The sequence below is a fragment of the Falco cherrug genome, chromosome 3 (genome assembly GCF_023634085.1).
Source record: "Falco cherrug isolate bFalChe1 chromosome 3, bFalChe1.pri, whole genome shotgun sequence".
Taxonomy (NCBI): Eukaryota; Metazoa; Chordata; class Aves; order Falconiformes; family Falconidae; genus Falco; species Falco cherrug.
In genome coordinates this window covers 89,989,818-90,011,566 of record NC_073699.1, presented here as the reverse complement: position 1 = coordinate 90,011,566, position 21,749 = coordinate 89,989,818, and the positions used below count along the sequence as shown (strand labels likewise).

At 40.0% G+C, this 21,749-nt stretch overlaps 1 protein-coding gene across 2 annotated transcripts in view; it reads left to right on the top strand.

Moving 5' to 3' along the window:
* The first annotated feature begins 25 nt into the window (after window positions 1-25).
* The window catches only part of DROSHA (drosha ribonuclease III), a 74,959-nt gene continuing 53,235 nt past the window's right edge, over window positions 26-21,749 (top strand). The window contains exons 1-10 of one of the 2 annotated variants that reach the window (XM_055704915.1): window positions 26-80; window positions 2,638-3,495; window positions 7,287-7,379; window positions 8,370-8,601; window positions 9,456-9,597; window positions 12,428-12,582; window positions 15,610-15,690; window positions 17,299-17,385; window positions 17,492-17,578; window positions 20,595-20,666. In XM_055704915.1, the coding sequence (XP_055560890.1) occupies window positions 2,645-3,495; window positions 7,287-7,379; window positions 8,370-8,601; window positions 9,456-9,597; window positions 12,428-12,582; window positions 15,610-15,690; window positions 17,299-17,385; window positions 17,492-17,578; window positions 20,595-20,666 (1,800 nt within the window). In that variant the 5' untranslated portion in view covers window positions 26-80; window positions 2,638-2,644. Of the gene's footprint in view, window positions 81-2,637; window positions 3,496-7,228; window positions 7,380-8,369; window positions 8,602-9,455; window positions 9,598-12,427; window positions 12,583-15,609; window positions 15,691-17,298; window positions 17,386-17,491; window positions 17,579-20,594; window positions 20,667-21,749 lie in introns of those variants that run through there. The other variant, XM_027799224.2, reaches the window with a different exon arrangement.

The window sequence follows — 21,749 nt, the reverse complement described above, 5'->3', positions numbered from 1 at the left end:
GGCCGCGCGCCCTCCCACCGCTTTCCTCTTCCGGAGCCGGCGCGCTGCGGGCCGGGCTAACCGTGGCGGCGGGGCGCCAGGTGGGCTCGGCGTGCCCGGCTGCCTGCTGGGGGGCGCGGAGCGGGCGGGGGCTCCGCTTGCGCCGCTCCGCCCCGCCCGCGGTGCCGCGGCTCTCTGCGGGGGGCTTGTGGCCAGGGCGGGTGGCGGGGCAGGTCCACGGGGAGGGGGTGTGTTGGGGGGGGGGGGCGCGGCGGCGCCGGTGCTGACGAGCTCCGCGGTGCTGGGGGGTGGCGGGGCCCAGGCGGCCCCTGCCGGCAGCTCCTCCCGCGGCCGCCGGGCTGCGGCTGGGGAGACCCTGCGGGTGGGGAGAGGGGCCGTGCGGCGGGGGCCGCTCATGGCCGGGTTTGTCCTCGCTGTGTTCTCTGCCGGCCCCTCGGCGGCCGCGGGAGGCGGCACGGAGCGCTGGGGGGCGGTGGGAGGAGGCCGGGCCTCGGTGCCCCCTTGCTCTCGGCTGTGTGTCTGCAGGGAGAGAAGTTTCCTCGGTGGTTTTCCAAGGAGCCTCTGGTACTTCTGCGTGCCACAGCTTCCGTCAGCGCGATAATTCTGGGTGTCTTCTGGGTGACGGGAAAAGTTTGCCCTTTCCAGTGTTTTTGAACTTAAATTTAAATGAAAATTTAATCGGACCAAACTTTGCAGCAGAGGGGGCTTTCAAATAATTTGGGTGTACAAAATAACTTCATGTATTTCTTTTGGTATTTTTTTCAGCTGTGATTCTGTGTATTCGGAAGCAGTGAAGTTGAGGGGGTAGAACCAGAGCAGTGCTCTGTCGTTGGGGAAGTCTTGGGATTCTGTTTGAGAGAGCTGATAAACAAAACCTTTTGTTTGAATGCTGTGACAAGTTAAAAGGAAAAGTGCTTTAAGGCAAGGCACCCTGGTACAGTGGCCTGTACTTTTAATTTAAGCTAATAAGAGTTTAGCGCAGCCAGTTTAAATAAAATGCGTATGTAAATGTCAGCACAGCACAGTATAGAACAGATTTCTGTTACAAGCCTGAGCTGTGTATGATCATGACTGGAGAACCAAAGCAGAATTGATTCAGCTGAAATCCATCCAGTGGATTAGAATTATAATGACAAAATGTTGCACTATTGCTAGCCAAAATAATGGGGCCGTGTTGTCCCATTCTGTCCGTCGTCTCCCGCCCCCCCCGGATCCTTTTCTTTTTGAGGGCTTTTACGAGGTTGGAGGGTAATGAGCAGGCACAGGCTGACAGGAAGGAACAAGTAGATCTCCTAAAAATGCGGGATTCTCACTTGGTCTGTTGGTTGTTTTGGAGAGGGAATGAATGCCACTGTCACAGATTCCTGTGGCTTCCACTAAGCCTTGAGTGCACAAGTAGAGACTTTGGGGTCCCCTTGGTTCCTCCTCCTTGATGTCAGTCCTTTCCCTCTTCATGTCTTTTCCTTTCTCCCTCTCATTCACCAGAAGTTGTCAACTATCTCTTGGCAAGCTATGTCTTTTGCAGCGCTGGCACCAGAATGCAGCTGAAAGTAGTGCTCTGAGCAGTCTAGGCTGGCCATGTTGTGTTGGTTGCAGCTGGGAGAATATTCTGTGTGTGCACTTCAGCATCAGCAAAGCCTCAGTAAATGAGGGGCTTTGTTTTCTTTATCTGGTGATCTTTCCAATTATGCGTGTGTCTTTCTCCCTCCCCCTTATGGAAGACTATGTATTTTACTACTTTGACTGCTTAAATATTTACTTTTTTCTCTCCATCCATTCCAGCCAAGACATCAAAATTATTTTTTTATTTTATTTTAAATGGTTTCTTCCTTTCTTCTGGTTTTTGAAACTTAACATTGTAATTAAAGAATTAACTTTAATGAAACATAGTGTTTTTCATTTATAAAGATTAATGTAATACATTAAATATGTGAATAGTTTTGAGCGAGGTGTAAGCCTGCTTGAGGCAGTGGCAATTGCTGGAAAGGTAACAGGGCCAAGCAGGCAGCAGAGGGATATTTTTTTTGGAGGGGACGGAACACAGCAACGACCATTTATTTCAATGAAATTGGAGTAACAGCACAGTCTACATAATATTTTTTTTCTGTGACCTGTAAGACTAATTCCACAAAAATACACTAATCTAACTTAAAATACTTTGAAGTATCTGGTGAATTCAGTCCTTCGCTAAATTGAGGTCTCAGTTGTGAGTGTAAATGGCTACTATATAATTTGAAACTTACATAAGTTGTTGGACCAGGTAACTTGATGTTTAGAATAATCTTCTAGAAAGGACTCCTCATTGTGGGACTTTGGATGACAACTGCAGTTGTTAAAATGAGTGGTTTCTTTGGTGTGGGGTATGTGAAAGCTCTGTATCAAAGTGTCTGGTGAGTACAGGTAGAGGTGCTTATATCCTTGGCTAGTTGTCGTTGGCTAGTTGTTGAAATTAACATTGCCCTAAGTCAGAGAGCATGGTCTAGTTTGGGTTCTAGGGCCCGAGGAGCACAAAGCTCCCAGTGAAAGTCAGTGGACATCCTTTACCCTTTCTGCAGAAACTGTACTTTCGGAGCTTTGGGAGTACCTGCAAATGCATTTTGGACATCCTACAATGGACTTTTATTTTCCTCATTAAAGGTGAGCCATGTCTTTCCATTCTGGGCGAGGATGTCCCCGTGTTCAGGGAGGACCAGGAGCAAGAACTTCAACACAGGCTTACCGCCCTCAGAACCTACGGCAGCTTCACCCACAACAGCCCTCTGTACAATACCAGTATGACCAGCAAACTGCCCCTCCAACAACATATTCAAATCCTCCATCCACTGGCTACATGCCTCCCAGGCCAGACTTTGTGCCCTATCCTCCTCCAGTGCCCCCTTCCACGCAAAATCCCATCAGCCAGTGTCCCATGAGGCCACCATTTCCAAACCACCAGATGAGGCAGAGCTTCCCAGTGCCTCCATGCTTCCCTCCCGCTCCTCCACCAGTACCAAATCCTAGCAACACTCCTGTGCCAGGAGCTCCTGCTGGACAAAGCACCTTTCCTTACATGATGCCTCCTCCCACAGTACCACATCCTCCCCCACCACCAGTCATACCACAGCAAGTCAACTACCAGCCTGTGTACTCCGCAGGGTATTCCCAGCAGTCGTTCCCACCGCCTAACTTCAATAGCTATCAGCACAACTCTGGCTCCTTTCAGAGCAGCGCTACCAACAGCAGTGGTGGCAGCAGCCATTTTCGCCACACCAGTCAGTACCAGGGAGAGAAGTCGCAAAGTGACCGACGATCTCCGGACAGGAGCAAGCACTATGACGAGCACCGACATCGTGAACACAGTCACATCCACAGTGACAGGCATCGGTCCACTAACCATGGGGATCGTCGGGATCGAGGCCGGAGCCCAGATAGGAGGAGGCAGGAAAGCAGTCGGCACCGGACAGATTATGACAGAGGAAGGATATCGCCTCACCACAGAAGTTATGAGCGTAACAGGTAACTTGAGATTTTTTCTGCCTGCAGAGGGAGAGCTGTCATCATTATCCCATAGTATTTGCATCAATGTTCTTTCCTCATCCTTGTTTTTTTCCCCTCTAGCCTGGGAGGTAGCTAATACTGAGGTCTGGAAAGAGCTACTGTTTTGACATCTTTCAGGTACACTGCTTTTGCCTCACCTTTGTGAGCTGTCAGACTTTTTGCCCTTGTCCATGGACATAGCCAGAAGCAAAGAAGCTCTTTAAAAACAGTGGATTGCTGAGTAGTGCTCTACTGTCATGGGTGTTTACTGTAAAACTTAGGCACATGTGGCATGAAAGTAGAGTTGGCACAACTTTGTGCAAAGGACTGCTCAGAGTTGAGCCTTGCAAACAGTTAAGTCCCAACACTTCAAATTTCAAGATTTAGTTACCAGAATTAGGGTTCGAGGCGTTACTTGAATTCAGTCTTACTTTGAGTAACCTTTGTATTCTGTAGAGAACCAGCACTTGGGGGGGGGGCAGGGCTTATACTTTTATAGGTGCATATATCTAATAGCCGCAGTGAGGTGTTCACTCTGCAATGTGCTTTTCACTAGTTCTTTGTACTGCTGTGTTTCCATCCTCATGGGAGACCAGTGCAGATGTGCAGGCTTTGAGAGACCTCCCAGTGGGTGCTTAGAACTGCCTGTGTGATCCTCTCCAGGATGAAAACCTTGGCAAGCCAGCCTGTAATGTCAAGAGGACTGAGGTGAAAATTAGCATACACCAGTTAAAAGAAATAGGCAAGTTGTAGGCTGTGTTGACATAATTCAGATGGATGAGCGTGGACTGCTTATTTTTGGGTGCATCATGAAGTTTCTGTCCGTCTGCTTCATAGGCACAAACAGTTTGCAAGTTACGAGCTGACCTGATGCGATTTGCTACATGGTGTTCTAGAGCAAACCATCATCAGTTAAATCTTTCAGATGTCTTAGTTTTGCTTTCTTGGTGGCTTTTTTTATGCCTAGGTCAATATTCAAAGAGATACTGGAAAGTTAAATACTTAAGGATTTGTCAGGGTGCCTGGATCATGTGCTCTTAATTTTAGAAGCTCTGAGCTTTCTCATGTCATGTGTGGGACATGAATTTACATGTAGTGCCTGTGGAAATGAAGCCACTTTGATTTAGATATGCAGAGATTTAATTGCAGAATGTCAGGCAGCTGTATTTAAAAAAAGAAAACCACCACAACAACCCAGACCTCACATTCAGTCAGTTTACTTTGATTTCCATAAAAGAATTTTGCTAAAACTGAATGCAGCTGGCATTAATACACTGGCCTTTTCTGTATGATGAGCGCTTGTGGAATTTTCTGCCCTTTGTAGGTGACTCAAATAGTTGCCACATAATTTAATAATTTATTCTTTATATTTTGAAGTTCAGTTTCAAGTTTTGAAAATGTATATTTTAAGCAGCTTCTTTCTCAAACATTTGTGCATTACTGTCTGAGTCCGACAGCTTCCAGGTCTACTTGACAGTGTAGCTGCTTATTTTAAAGAGAACTGTTTGCTGGCCTTAGTGTGTTTTTTGCACAGCATCCATCTCAAGCAGATCAGATGGTGTAGAATATGTTCTCTCCAAAGACAGAAATCCGTGCTTGAGCAAGGCACAGAGAAAGACGAACAGGTATGGGGAAGAACAATAGATAATTTATATGAATTCTATGCTTTGTAAATTTGCATTCTGTTTATAGTTATGCACGTGGAAACATACCTATATATGTTCATAAATAATCTTGATTCATTCTTTTAGCCCACCAAACCACCTGAGGCATGTATTTATAATTCCCTGTGTACTAGCAGACTCATTTACTAGGAGACTTGACAGATACACAAATGATATGTGGACTAATGTGTGGTCACCTGTTAGCAGAATATGAAAGCTGCCTGTGTGATCTTTGCTGCCTCATGTATACAGTAATTTCAGAGAATCATTTAGATTGGAAAAGACCCTTAAGATTGAGTCCCACTGTTAACCTAGCACTACCAACTCCACCATTAAACCGCATCCCTAAGCACCACATCTACATGTCTTTTAAGTACCTTCAGGGATGGTGCCTTAATCACTTCCCTGGGCAGCTGATTCCAGTGCTCGATAATGTTTCAGTGAATAAACTTTTCCTAATGTCCAATCTAAACATTGCCTGGCACAACTTGAGGCTGTTTCTCTTGTCCTGTCACTTGTTACTTGGGAGAACAGACCAACACCCACTTTGCTACAACCTCCTTTCAGGTAGTTGTAGAGAGCAATAAGGTGTCCCCTGAGCCTCCTTTTCTCCAGATCAAACAGCCCCAGTTCCCTCAGCCATTCCTCCTAAGACTTGGTCTCTACACCCTTCACCGGCTTTGTTCTTTGGATGCCCTCCAGCAGCTTAGTGTCTTTTGTATAGTGAGGGACCCAAAACTGAACACAGTATTTGAGGTGCAACTTCACCAGTGTCGATGTCCTGGTTTTAGCAGGGATAGAGTTAACTTTCTGCCTAGCGACTGGTACAGTGCTGTATTTTGGATTTAGTATGGGAATAACTTTGATAGCAATGAATAAAAACATCAGTGTGTTAAGTAGCGTTTATACCAAGTCAAGGACTTTTCAGTTTCTTAGGCCCTACTAGTGAGAAGGCTGAAGGGGCATAAGAAGTTGGGAGGACGCAGCCAAGGCAGCTGACCCAAACTGGCCAAAGGGATATTCCATGCCATAGGACATCACGCTCTGTATATAAACTGGTTGGGGGCTGCAGCTTAGGAACTGGCTGGGCATCGGTCGGCAAGCAGTGGAAAGTTGCATTGTGCGTCACTTGTTTTGTAGATTTTAATTCTGTTATGATTATCAGCATTATTTGTATAATCATTATTATTTTCATCCTTTTCTGATTAAATTGTTTTTATCTCAATTCGTGGATTTTCTTACTTCTACTCTACTGATTCTCTCGCCTGTCCTACTGAGAGGGAGTTAGCAAGTGGCTGCGTGGTGCTTAGTTGCTGGCTGTTAAACCATGCAGCTGTGTATGTAGGGATGGTCACTTCCATGGTCCTGCTGGCCAGGCTGTTTCTGATACAAGCCAGGATGCTGTTGGCCTTTTTGGCCACCTGGGTACGCTGTTGGCTCATGTTCAGCTGGATGTCAACCACCACTGCTAGGTCCTCTGCTGGGCAGCTTTCCAGCCACTCTTCTCTAAACCTTCAGTTAATTTAAAGTTATTTTGCCCCAGAAATATGTTTGGCTGGTCAAGTTCTTTATGTATGTATGCAAGTTGAGTATTGTAGATGAGATTCATAGTTTCAGCATGATGCAGGTTTTCTGTGTCTGTCGGTTTTTTGTGCATGCTTGAAGTGGCTGTCAGGAAGAGAGGGATTGCCTGAAATACTTGAATGACTGCTGTGCTTACAAAGCTATTGTGCGTGCAGTAGGTTTTCTTTCCTATCCTTGAGGCATTACGAGTGGTTAAAGATACGGTAATATTACCCTTTGCCATTTGTAACAGGAGAAGAGGAAGAATGGTAACAAGTCCTGTGGTGAGTTTATAGAAGTTACCTCTGTATGGTATGAATTAACCATTATATTGAGATTGATATGACAAAGGTGGAGGAGATAGGTGAACTCCCTCTTACAAATTTCTTGAAGGTCTGCGTTGAGAATATCAGGGTTCTTAGCAGTCAGCACATGTATGTTGTTTTGCATAACATGATTTTAGCTTGCTTCTGTGCTCCTTTCAGGTGTGGAACATATGAAATGCCAGATTTCTCATTTAACTTATCTTTTGAACTCTCCAAGGGAGCGGGAGAGGGAGAGGCATAGGCACCGTGACAGCAGAAGATCACCATCACCCGACAGATCCTACAAAAAAGATTACAAGAGAGCAGGAAGGTAAGGAAAGTCACCTTCAGCCTCTTGTGTGTTTGAGGCTCTGTGCATCCACGCGAGTTCTATGTACGGAGATCTGCATATATGCCTGGTTTGAAACACAGAGAAAATGTGTCTTAAATTTATAACAATCTGTTTATACATGCAAACATCAGCTATCTCAAGACCTTGTAGAGTTAGACATAGGATTAATCTCTGGAGAGAGAGCTTCACTGTTGTGTTCTAAAGACTTCCTCCTACATCTGCTTCCAGTCTGTAAAGTGCCAAGATTATTTAAAGTCATTCTATGTTTAGGTCATCTTTTAGGAGGCTTTTTTATATTGATGCCCCTTTCCTTCTGAATCTTGGATAGTTGAAATCAACGCAACATTATTGGCTTTGTAGGCAGATGAGATCAAAAAAAAAAAAAAAGAAAAAGTAGTTTTCCTGCATTAAGCTTTTGAAGGCATTGCTCTTGAAATACATAGGGAATATCACAGGTTGTGGTGTTCAAAGGTGTGCCAGAGTTAGAGCAACACAAGCAGTTTGGCTTCTGTATAATCCTTTTAATGAACCCCTAATTATTTTCTCATGCAAATAGTTTTTATTATCTATGTATTAAAACTTCTTCATATTGTAACTTGTAGTTGTGAGTGACATGACTTTTAGGTTTTAGTGATGTTTCCAACTTTGGCACATCTAAAACTAAAATCACCTAGAATACAAGCAGGAATTTTATCCTAAAATAGCATGTATTTTTTTATTCTTGAATAAAGTTTAAAATAAAAACGCACTTTCAATCTTAAGTAGTTTTTTCTAGTAGGTCACACTTACAGAGTGATGCATGCACTTACTCTTTATGGTGCAAGTTAAAAGCAGGAAGAGGCAATTGATTTTTGCTGTAATGTATAGTAGAATGATGTCCTGATCTGAAGAAAACTATTTGTTTTTCATTATAAAACTGCCATTGTTAAAATAATAGAGAATTGCTTTTGTTTGCTTTCTCCCTCTAAGCCGGTCTCCAAGCAGGGAGAGAAAGAGACCTCGATGGGAGGAGGACAGAGAAAGGTGGTCTGAGAACCAGGGCTCCAGCAAAGAGAAAAATTATACTGTTATCAAAGACAAAGAATCAGAGGAGAATGCATCTGAAAAAAATGAAGAGGAAGATGAGGAATTACTTAAGCCAGTCTGGGTTCGCTGTACCCATTCTGAAAGCTATTATTCAAATGACCCTATGGATCAAGTGGTATGTTTGTGAGAGAACTCTGTGTTACTGTACTGTTGCATTACTAAATCGCTGTACACTGTCCTTTATTTGATTACTTGATTAATGTGAACTCTTCAGCAGGATCATGTTCTGTGTCATTTAATCCTTCTCCCAACATCTCCGTCTTTTCACTCTTAAGTGCATTATTTGTTGGTGGTATTCTGTTATTTTCACCAGTTTATTCTGACTCTTTGCATTCAGATTAGTGGTGCATGGAAGAGGGGTACTTTTTTTTTTTTTTTTTTTTTTGTCTCCAGGAGGGAAGGGTGGGTTTTCTTCCATTATAGCTCTATTAAAGCAAAGATGCCTCAAGCACCATACGTTCCCACAACCTTGGAGAAATTTTGTACAGAAGCAGGATGTCAGGTTTCTTTGTGCTTGACAATAGCGCTTGCTGGTGGAGTAGTGCTAGAAGACCTGGAAGGTTTCTGGCTGTTTTTGTGGGGGTTTTGTGGTCGTGGTTAGTTGTGGGATTTTTTTGGAGAATGACAGAATGAGCTGGGTTATGTGTTTGCATGTGATAAAATTCTTTTTAATTGCAAAATACTTTCACGTTTCCTTTTTCATCTAAACCTGTTAAAAATCAATGCTTAGCCATAGTTCTGCTTCATTAGGCTAAAGGTTTGAGGATAGCGCACCAGCAAATGAAGTAATTTCTCTGCTGGTGCACCTGGTGGAGCAATGTAATGGTATCCCAAAGCCTTAACAAGTATTTCCATGCTATACAGATCTGTTTTTCCTTCCTCTTGCTTTTCATTGTGAAACACTGGTACATGTTGTGTTCATGTCCTATTTCAACACTGTCTTCTGTTGTTCTGTTTTTTAATTAACAGGGGGACTCTACTGTGGTAGGAACAAGCAAGCTCCGAGATCTATATGAAAAGTTTGACGAGGAGTTAGGAAAGCGACAGGCAAAGGCCAAAGCAGCCAGGCCACCGTGGGAGCCACCAAAGACCAAGCTGGATGAAGATTTAGGTAGGCAGAAATGATGACAAAGCTCTGAATTGGAATAATCTGTAATTAACCTGGTTTTGGCAGCTGTGTGTATTTAATAATGTTGGTAGGTTAATCTGTGTTTTTTACATCCTTCCTTTGTGTTGCATATCCATGGGAGTTCAGCTGTTGCTTTTGACTGAAGTAGAGCTAGATTCTTTACTCAGAATGTCTAAGGGAAAATGGAGAGTATCCAGCACTGCCTTATGCTAAAGTCTTTTCCATGGCTTGAAAACACCCTAGGCGTGATCAGATGGCCAAAGCATGGCACACAGTAGGCTTTGAGGAGCTCCTTGGCCTATATTTCTAAAAACGAAGCAAGAGTAGTAGTGATAAACTCACATGGCTTTTTATGGCACAGAGTTCATCTTTCTTCTGGACTGTATTTCGGCTGTGTGACTCTGCTTACTATGATCTTATGCAGAAGCATCAGTTTTCAAAACATAGTTTATCTGCATTGTCATGCACCATACATGTATCTTCTTGCAGTGAAGGAAGTCTGCTAGCTGTATCGGTTATTGGGGAAATACTGGTTGAATTAACGGCATACTTTTTGATAGCAGTTTGTCTACTTAAGAAACATTCCTTTCACTGACTTTATTTTGCCTTGTGAGAATTTTTAGCGTTCATTTCATACTCAAGCATTTCAGTGTTTCAGAGTATGTTTTTCAGTCAGCTGCATTAGTTCTTGAAATTCTTAGGCATATCACATTAATTTAGATACCCTATTGGGCTTGCTTTTTAACTGGCATTTCATGTTTGCCTGTTGAACTGCTTCAGACTCATGTCTGAGCTTAGTAGCTTTTTAAAAATCATCTATCAAAAATTCTGAAGTTGAAATACAGGTATATGATGACATATCAGCTACATGCTGGTAGTATAACAAGATACAATAAAGATGAAAGAAAAAACAAACAGATTAAATAAAATGTGAATTCACTTTTGTAAAGGAAACACTTCATGGTTTTTGAACAGCAGATTTGCACATATTTAAATTCACTCAAGAATCGCTAGCGAAGTCAACTGTAGGGTTTTTCAGGAGGTATTTTTTCATGTGGGTGAAGCAAGGACAAAACTATGTTCAACATACCTGTGTAAAGCTTTACTTCCTCAGATCTCTGCAGAAAGAGTTCTTTTGCTGCTCCAGGCTAAAATATGATAGGGCCTAGAGCAACTTCTCTTTGTTTCTTTTGTTGCTTGTTCTGGAGGACCTGAAGGCTCTGTGTCTGCATCAGTCCCCTGGGCTGATACGGTGCATGTGCCAGCTTCTCCTACAGCCGTGCTCATGTAGTGTCTTAATAGTTTGTCTTATTTTGTACTTAAGTTAATGCTGTCTCTGTTCTGCCTTGTGTTAGCAGTAATCGTGTATTGTAGTGAGATAGCAATGCATTCCAAGAGCACTTCTAGATCATGAAAGGTTGGTTTGAATACATGAAGTCTGAAAAGTCATCGCAGAACTTTTGGAACTCCAGCTTATTTTCACAGGTCCCAGACATTTTGCACCTGCAATTAGACTTACACAATTGGTTAAAGTTTATTAGAACTTTTAAAACTTGGGTGTTTGAATATTTGTAGGAATATGTATATGCACATCTAGACAAAACTTTACTTCAGCTGGACATATATGACCTGTGTAAACCTTATGTCCCAAGATGTATTTTAGTAGTACCTAATGCTGAGTTATGGACTGTATAAAAATACATCTTCATCAAAAAAATAAAGGAGAAGTTTTGCTAGTAATACTCATTTTATCTCTCCTTCTCTTTTAACTAAGGAGAATCACCAATAAAACCACATATTTTAAACCATAGTTTCACAGGTTCAAAGCACTGGCAGTGTAGTAATATGTTTTCTCTTAAGTAAAAATTTAGAAATGGAAGAAATGTTACATCTGCCCTTCCAAGAGCAATAAACCTTACTTGCATCGTGGCGTATGTTTTGGCTATGAAGACATTTATTTAAATTGTAGCTGAGGGGGTCAGTGAAAATGAATGATATTACATGCATAAGATAGGGAGTCCCTTGTAAAGTACCACAGGAGGTTAGAGATATGTGAGATTAGGCCCTGTGGTTTTTGTGTGTGTTTGGGTTGTTTGTTTTTTTTTAATGAAGTCCAGACACTTACTAACATTTCTTTGACACCACCACAAAGGAGACATTTTAATAAGTCTAAGACCATGTTCAGTTCTTTTTTTTCCTTTAGCATTGCTCTCCCCTCTGACATATCAGAAAAACTGTTTCATGTAATACAAAGAAAACTGATTTTTTAAAAAAAAGTAAGGAGTAAAACTCAAAGAACAAGTCTTCTAAAAAACATAGGACTGGATTAATTCAGCTAGTAGTGCCTGGTTTTCTTCTTGTCTGTGGTTTCTAATATGTGCTAATGTATTTATTAGAAATTGATTTTTAAAAATGAGTCAAACAGTACATGTTCTATAATTTTACAGATATGTGCTGCTTCAAAACTCTTAAATAAACAATGTCCTGCTGCAGACAGGAAATCTTTGATGCCAGATAACTCAAATTGTTCTACAACTGATTAGCGGTGCTCCTGGACAGCCAAACAGCAATCTCTCTTGCATGCTAACGGATGCAGCTGTTATAGGCATTTAATATCCATAGCATTTCCTGTCATTTTTAATTAAAAATACAGTTTCTGTCCCTCTTTTTGTTATTGTGAATGTCATGCACAACTTCAGTAACTTTCAGTATGCCACAGTTAACTATGTCATGTTAGAGAATGGATTGCTATTGGAGAAGAGAGTGTATGGAAGTGTTTTTCAGCTGAATTTATTTTTCCTTTGTGAATCAGAGAGCTCCAGTGACTCAGACTGTGACTCTGAAGATGACAGCAGCTGCTCTAGCAGTTCAGATTCAGATGTTTTTGACGTCATTGCAGAAATCAAGCGTAAAAAAGCACACCCTGATCGTCTCCATGAAGAACTCTGGTACAATGATCCAGGACAGGTAGGTACGGTGAGAGGAAAAAATACTGGGTGTCTGAAAGTCACTCTCCCCGGTAGACCAAAAATTCTGCATTGTTGTCAAACACGCCGAGTGACATCTATTTCAATGTGGATTTTTTTTACCCACCTTTCCCTTTCCTTTCTCATCTTAACTTTTGATTTCAAGAGTGTGGTTCCAGCTCGTGAACCCTGGGGATTATTCAGCTGGAATTTTGTCTGACAGCATTAATAAAACCTGATTTGCTGACAGTGTACTAATGCTGTCGTCTTAGCCCTGAGATAAAGGTACACAGATCAATTCTGGGATGGAGGAAAGGTAACATGTTTACCTCCTTTACAAATTTTTCACCTAAATGGTCTCAGCTCATAATGATAAATAATTTTTAAATATGCAGTTAATGCTCCTAATTTCTTGTCTAATGGTTCTTTTGTAATTGCACGGAGATTATAGTTCCCATTAAACATAATTGCTAAGCTCGTGAAGTGTTGTTTTGAATGTATACATTGCACAGAAGACTAGTTTTTGTTTGCAAATTTGCCATCTTCATTTTCTTACTTAAATGTTTTACAGTCTAGTCTAACTCATTATCAAATGGCACCTCAGTAAATTTATTTTTCTGGGACTTTGTGTGATACATGAGTTCAGCATGCAACAAATCATAATGTGAAGAGATACTGCAAAGCTTACTGCCACTGTGGTAATTCAAAGGTCTGTTGAATATTCTACTACAAACTCATATTTATGCTTCTAGTTTAAAAAAGAATAAAATAATTTGACTGAGCATAGCCAGCTGCTTTTATTTGTATGGAAAACAAAATTAGCAAGCTGTTTAGATATTTAACGGAAAAAATTGTGTCGCTCTTGGGCACACTTCAAAGTAATGTTCTAGGCCAGCATATTAGCTAAATAAAAAGAAGTAAGTAACTGTAGGATGAATAGATTCAGGAATGTGTGGCTTATGAGTTTCCTGCTGAAAAACTTGCCTGAAAAACTTCCTTTCCCAAAAGGCTTTCTTGAGTCTGACTCTTTGTCTTTCTTCAAGGGGCTGAAATCAGATCGTGGTGAGCTTGTCAGTGTTGAGTAGATTTTAATTTGAAAACATGTCAAGTTTCCCAAGGTATTTATCTGGTATGCCAAAATGCATTCTATCACTACATAAAACAGGAATGATTGCTGTGCACACTGGTATGTACATGTACATTGTCTGACATGGAACTAGATTTTTAGGATGGATCTTCCCAACCTTTGAATCTGCGCAGTGTGTTTCTTTCTTTGGATAATCTCCAGCAGTGCTGGCAGTTGCCAGAGAATAAAACCTGATGCCACCACAGAGGCCTTCTCTTTACAGGTGTTATCCGCTTGTGTTGCCTGTCAGTCAGAGAAAGTTAAAGGCATTGCCTGTGTAAAATTGTGATCTTTCAGCATCATTTTGACTGCTCTTCTGCATTTTTTTCCATGAGTGGTGTCATTAGGGAAAAGATACATATCTGTCTGACTTGTTTCTCAAGTCCTGGGCTTTACAGGTACTTCACATCTCTCTCAGTTTCGATCTGTGCATTTAATGTAACAGAGGCAGTGTTAGTGCTGAACAGTTCTAAGAATGAACGATGAGATTTTAAAAAATAAGTGATTATTATTTTAATAGCCTTAGTAGGCCTTTATTTTGGGAGGACAGATGGGTAATTTGTATTGATGCATTTTTAAGCTCTGTTCTGTTTTGTGGCTGTATAAGCTGGCAAGGAACTGTGCTTTTACCTGTAAGCATGATTCAGTTTCATTGAGCCTGTACTTTCCACAAGGGTCTCGGAGTGTGGAACAAAAATGTGTGGGGAAAAAGCTGTCTTGTCATTCTGTTGAAGATTGCACGGCTAATTTCCAAAAGGGGAAGTCCCCTACTTAGGTTCATTTGCACATATGCATTGTGCCAGTCTGAAGAAATTAAACTGAGATGAATACTCAGAGAATTGACATCAGAACAAAAAAAAAATTGGGTCCCTCTCCCAGCTAAAGACTACATTAACAGCAGTTTGGTGGCTCTTCCTGAGGTATCTTCACATTATATATTTTGTGTGATGGTGCTATTTAGTCCTATCACGGCTGCTGTTTACATGTTTAGGCTGCTTATAATAGCATGGAAAGTTTTGTTGGTTTTTGTATTGTATTACAAGGTGGTTGGGATTTTTAAGTCTTAAAAAAATGTTTCAGTTCTTAGATTCAAACTTTGAAAAGCTCCATTAAAGCCTGGGGTTGGGAACCTAATTTGTGTCTCTGGTTTGACTCTGAGTAGTTTTTGGTTAGATTTCTGCAATGGGCATGATGTTAAGATCAGAAAGCTTTAGGGTATTGCAGTAATTGATAGTCTGCATTGAACTTGGTCATAAAAATGAAAAGACTAGCTTTATACCAGATGCAGTCTCTTTTTGGTGTAGCTGCTTGATGCACCCATACACAATATCCACTGAAGTGGATGTTTTTTCTCCTTTCCTCTTTTCTTACTGATATTTTCACAGGATGGATTTGAAGTGTTCCCACTGGTTCTTTAAAGTGCCAAGTAAAACCTTTAAATGGTCTGCTTTGCATACTTCAGGTTATAGCCTTGCCATGTGACAGAGGGGTTAGTCAGGGACAGGATTTCAGTTGGTGAACTTAGTGGAACTGATTAAACATGGAGATTTTGGCACGTCAATATTTGCATGTGTGTGTTAGGAGCCTGAATTTCATTTTGGGCAGACAGTGTGCTGTTTGTATGTATAAGAAATGGAAAAGACATATGTCATCGTAGAGTGGTAGAATTCTGCTGGAAGTGTTTCTGCATCTTGTGCTTCTGAAACAGTGATGAGGTTCTAATGCTATTGTGCAGTTTTCTTGCATTGGTCTTTACTGTTTTCAGTTTTGTTGGCTTAAGAACATCCACTTAATCTAAGCATGACAGGCTTTTAGAAGCATCAGCACTCCAGGCCTTAAAACCAACATACTTTTCCAAAACCATTTTTCAGTAAAAACAGAATCCTATTTTGTTTTTGACAGATGAATGATGGACCTTTGTGCAAGTGCAGTGCTAAAGCCCGACGAACAGGAATAAGACATGGCATTTATCCTGGTGAAGAGGTAAGTAATTCTAAGAATTATGAATACAGACTTGCTGCTGTAAACTCATTACTTTTTTTTTGGCGTTGATTTGAGTTTTTTTCACATAATTTACAGGCTGAGTAACAACTCCTGTGCGACTTTAAATAACTTAGTTGTACATGTACAGAGCATGCTTTGTGATCAGTATTGTTTCTGGAAATAAACACAGTGCTTGGATGACCTCAAACTTTTTTATTCTAAAAAGGCTTTGTTCTTGTAAAAAGAATTGGAGAATATTAATATGTAGGTTTTACAATTTACCTTTGTAATTTTTCTTGAATTTTTTTAATATGCCTTTTTACATATATTTACTGAAAAAATATTTTATTTCTCTGTAGTTAAGGATTTACGAATATTTCTGTTAATTACTCCAGTTCAGAAAAATGGCTTTGGTCTGAAGCTTACTATAAATGGCTCCAGTTCGGGATCAGTTCTGCCCCACATCGTCCCTAGTGTTAATCTTTCAGAGAAGGAGGGAGAAAATTTAGGAGGAGAAAACTAATACATAAAACTTGCTGCACAAAGGCATCTGTTCCCTGGAGCAAGGCCAGCTGGGAATCTGAGGTTTCAGAGCATCTCCTAGGATACACTAGTTTTTACTGGTCCTGTAGACAAAACTGTGTAGCTTTAAACTAATTGGTTTGTAACTGGCTCATCGCAGCAGTGAGAAGCTTAATTTGGGGCAGAACAGCCAGAGTAATGTCCCTGCTTACAGGATGGGTTTTGCAAAGTGCACAGAGCTATGTAGTGGTGTAGCTATCTTGTCATCGCAATCAGGCCAACTTTTCTAACACTGTTTAGAGCAGTAGCCCACTTGCTGCAGTGATTTCACCACCCCGCACCCCACCCCATGCAGACGTGTATTCCAAAAAGGCTGGTGGCAGCCTCTGAACTGCAGCAAATTGGATGTAGGGCATATGAGAAACAGGTTTTATCTGACTGGGGATTTTTAGGTCTTTAAACTGGACTGCTTCAGAACAAGAAGGAAGAAAATACACGAGTCCCAGGTGTTTGGTGGTCCATCCGAGTGCATGGAGGCCTGGCTGCCTTTGGACCTCACCTACACACGTGGCAACTTGGCAGACAGAACAGGGTCACCAGAGCTGCCTCTGTGGTGATAGACTAATGCTTTCTTTTCAGGCCCCAGATCTGCTCCAAGCAGATGAACTGATACCTGTCTATCTTGATAACATACTTTGAGACCTTCTCACGTGAGGTACAGGTTTCTTTTAGTAAGCTTTTAAAATCAGTTTCCTGAAAAAAATTTATATGAAAGAGAAAATTAGTCTTGTACGTGAACAACTAACTGCTGTGTGTAAGAAAAATGGAGAATCAAATGAAAAAAAAAAAACTACAGGAATTTTTTTTCACCTTTTTTCCTTTTGAATAGCTTTAAAAGTATTTCTGAAAGTGAAAATGTAGATAAGGCTGCACTTTCCCTCTTCCCAGAATGCTTAATTATGACTACCTGCTTTTATTTAATTTTTCCTAGTACATATTTCATGGCTATTAGAAATGCTTTATTCTCTCTTTTAATCTAAATTTGCCTTGACTTTACACAGAATTCTGTTTATCTCTTTCTTTAAGCCCATTAAACCATGTCGCCCCATGACCAACAATGCTGGAAGACTATACCACTATCGAATTACTGTGTCACCTCCCACAAACTTCTTAGTAAGTATTTATAAATAATTCTAACTAGGACTCTAATTTTGTTTTCATTGATGGAAGTAGTACTGCTTCTTGCTTACTACTTGGTGGTGTTTTTTCCTTTTTTAAGACAGACAGACCTACTGTGATTGAATATGATGACCATGAATATATCTTTGAAGGGTTCTCAATGTTTGCACATGCCCCACTAACAAATGTAAGTATGTTCGTTACTATATACATCGGATTTATTTGGAAGTTAAGATGTTTTTGCTCTGAAGTAGAACTTCCCATAAAACAGTGATACTTGTATGTTACAAACATCTTGCCACCATTGGTGACAGGGGAAAGACTTTTTGTGCTAATGAGTCTCAGGTTTTGTCTTGACTAATTGTGATGAGCATTGTCTTCAAAATGCGACTGAGACTGTGATGTGTATCAGTGTGATGTTTTTACATGTTTCACAGTTTGAAAGTGAAATAAACCATGGAATAAGTTGTTAAAGCTGTTAATTGGATGTAAGTGGGGTGAGGAGCTTTATTAAGTTAAAAATAATAAAAAATAACCAGCACCAACAACAAAACAAGGTTTTCACTTTAAGTGACAAATGAACTTTTTTCAGACATCTGCTCTAAAGGGGTTTCTGTCCTGTAAAAACCTACCTAGACATACTCTTCTAGACATACCCACTACTTTCTAACATCTCTTTAGCTTCTTCAGGAGCTAGACAAGCTATGAATTTTATTAAAAGTTGTAGGTATTTAAACGCAATTAATTTTATGTTTTGAAAGCAAATGTAACAAGAAAAGGACATGATTGGTACCTGACTGTCCTGGTTTTCCAATGTAAGCTGATTTAGCCATATCTGAATAAAAAATATGCAAATACTTAATTTCTGTACTCTTGAAGATTTTTTTTATCTTGATGTTTCAATAATTATTTTTTCAAATGCTGTAGTATTTGTTTCCTTGGGTTTATACCTATTACTAGCTAAAACACCAATGCCAAAACCCAGTATAAGAATGGTTATCAGTACAGGACTGAGATGCAAGAATACTGGAATGGAGAGGCACTGAGAAGAAAATACTTTTTTCCTTGACAGTTCGTTTACATTATGTGTATATCACAACACTTCAAGTGAGCAGGAGAAAGGGACTCTTGCTGACAATAAGTCAGTGAGAGAGTGGAGTTCAGCCTGTGGCGTGGCAGTGTGAAGCACTTGTGCCCAGGAGCATTAACTCAGCCTTGGGATTCAAAGCAGATTTGTCCCAGGGCTTTACATTTTTACTTTGCAAATGAGCAAAAAGGGACAGTTTTGTTTCATTGCCATTAAAAGGATTAAGAGACCACCTTACCTTTACAATTTTTGTGTCTGTTGTATGACAGGAAAGCAGATTTACGGAAATTTTTAATATAGAAGAAGGAAAATTCTTGTCTGCCATGAGTAGCTAGTGAAGACATTGAGCTTACTCTTACTGTAAAGTGCATATGTGTTTTTTCTCATTCCAAATAGGGGAAGTGATCAGCAGCAAATGATTGCTTTTTTCAGAGTTGAATACAAAACGCTGTATTGTCAGTTCATGTTATAATAGATATAAAGCCCTTTGGCAGAAGTCTCTTGCTGTCTTGAGATGGGTTTTGGCAGCATAAAAGCTGCTGTTTGAGAGACACTTTGGAGTATATTTGATAAAAGGAAGGTGTCAAAGGGTGGCAAAAATAGAGATCTGAAAACAGTCTTCGAACCAGATTTCTGTAATTTGAAGTTTTAGCTTTGCACACTTTAGAAGTCTTACTGCTGTGATTACTATTACTCAGTAATAGTTGAGCAGGTCAGATATTAGGCAAAATGGTTAGTACAGTCATAAGAGGAATTATAATTTTTTTTTATATAACTACCAAAACAATTTTACAGTACTAACTACGTGTTCTTTGCAATGTATTTACTTGTGTTTGTGAAACTCAAATTCATGGAGATTTTGGTCATGGTCACTTCGGTAAAGCATTAATTTTCTGTTCAATACAAAGAAAAATATCCCAGACTATTGATTTTCTGAATCAGAATATCTTCTCCTTGTTGAACTTGCAGTTTAGACAATAAGAAAACACTCTCTATATTTTTTTATTTTTTATTTTTATAAAAGTCCTACCGATTTCAGTGTGACAGGTTGTCATCTCTGCAGGTTCTAAATGGGACATTTGATTTCCAAGGCTTTTTATTTTTGTATTTACATTTAATAGTGCCAAATTGTAGGCAATGCAACTTCTTGTTTGTTTGGTGTAATTCCTTTGTTTATCATGCAGATATCAGCAGATTTTTGTAGGCAGAATAGTAAGATGTTTGACAGTGGGCTGCAAGACCGTGTAAGCAGAATATTGCACCTCCAAGTCCATTGATTTCAGTGCAACCCCAGCACCTTTCAGATATTTGTGTGCTTATCAGTGCAAAATAACTTTGCATTACCTCACTTTCACAGGCCATTGAATTGTTCTAAGATTCTTTTATGCTTGGAAGGCCAGTAAAATTTGCTAAGAGCTGTACATATGTAGGGCAGGATTTGGCATTCCTGTAGTCTTTTAGAAATGCAGCTTTTTTGCTTTAAAAAAATCCCATTTAGAAATACAAATGCACACCTTCAGCAGTCTATGGACTTTGCAAACAAAAGAATCTTTTCTCAAAGGTGGAAAAAAGGAATTAGATGTTTTTCTTATTAACTAGTTGAGTGAACTGAGAATATTTATTGGATGAAGTGGGTATAAACCTATAAATTTATCCTGAAGTTCTTATGTTGTGTTGCTATGACTTAAAGCTATATTTTAAGACAGTATAACTAGCGGAATTGGCAGTGTGCTACAAACACCTTGCCTTCAGGTCACTGTTTCAATCTGACATGTTGCATCACCAGTAATAAATTCACTTCCAAATATACAAGTGAGAGAAGATGGGAGTTTACTGACCTTTGCTTTTTCTTCTAAACAACATTTCATCTCCAGTAGATGGCATTATTTAATCTTTCACCATCCCTTCTGTCAGCTCCGTGTTATTACGGAGGTGGAGGTTAGAACTGTTACTTCTCTTGCACATGCTTGTGTTTCTGTCTTTGCATGATCCCCCAGAACAGCTGTTTTAGAAGTACCCTTTTCAGTGGACAGTAATACCTTAGCTTACAAAATTGTGTTAACTATACATTTGCTGCTGTATAGTTTTTCATGCTGAATTTCTATTTTCCTTCCAGATTCCTCTATGTAAAGTAATCCGATTTAACATAGACTATACAATTCATTTCATTGAGGAGATGATGCCTGAGGTAAGAAGGATAATTAGTCAAAAAGTCAGAGTGGGTTATGAATTGTTGATATGCTTAATGGATTAAACTCTTCAGAATCCCATCTTGTGAAGTCTCGTAAGAGACCGGCTGTGTTCTGAATGAATGGCTGAAAAGGAACTTTCACCCACAGGTACTAGCATAAATCCATCTACCTGGGCTATCGTATATTAAAATCAAATAGTAGGAAATGCTTATATCCATAGCTTCTTTTCATTTTAAGTTATATATTATATAATGTCAGGTACTCTTATCTGTAAGCTGAGTTAGATCCGTCCTTCACGGATAACAAAAATAAGGCATATGTAGATATTTGTTTGCCAGGACCACATAAGTAATGGCAGAGCTGAAACTTAATCATAAGTTTGAAGCTCTGAAGATTGCTTATCAGTACTTAATATAAGCTGTTGCCAAAACAAATTTCCTGTGGATACAAAGAAAGAACATTCAGTCCATAATCTGTTTTATTTTTTTATTACAAATTAATCCCTGGTGAAGTCAGTTTGTGAAGTAAATTGCTGCAGTGGAACAGCATGTGTAGGTACAGAAACACCCCTGCATATTAACTACGAAGATAGGATCAGTGTTTAATGTAGTCACATATATTTACATTTTCTTTCTAGTTATCTCTTTTTTGCTCAACAGTATCTAAATATATGCAAGAGCCCTGAAATTCCTCAGCAAGATAAATATGATCAAAGGAATTTATTTCTTGTTACTGAATCTGCTGTGTTGTCTCCAGATCTTGTTCTAAAACAATAAATGGCCACCAAGCAAAAGAGGGAATTGGCCGTATTTTGGACTCCTGGTCAAATGGCTACAGATTAATTTGCAGGCCATCTTTACTAATGCTTTCTTGTGAAAGAGATTGTGGTGTTGGGTTTGGAATTTATGGCCGGTATGATACACATACAATTTACATCAGCCTGGCCTGGCCCGATTTTGTTCAGGAAAGCTTTTTATGTTCTTTTATTTCTGAATGAGAGCTCTTTGCTTTGGAGGAGCTGCTTCCCCACTTGATGAGAAGAATCTCATTCTTTTTTTTTCTTTTTTTTCTGTTGTGTT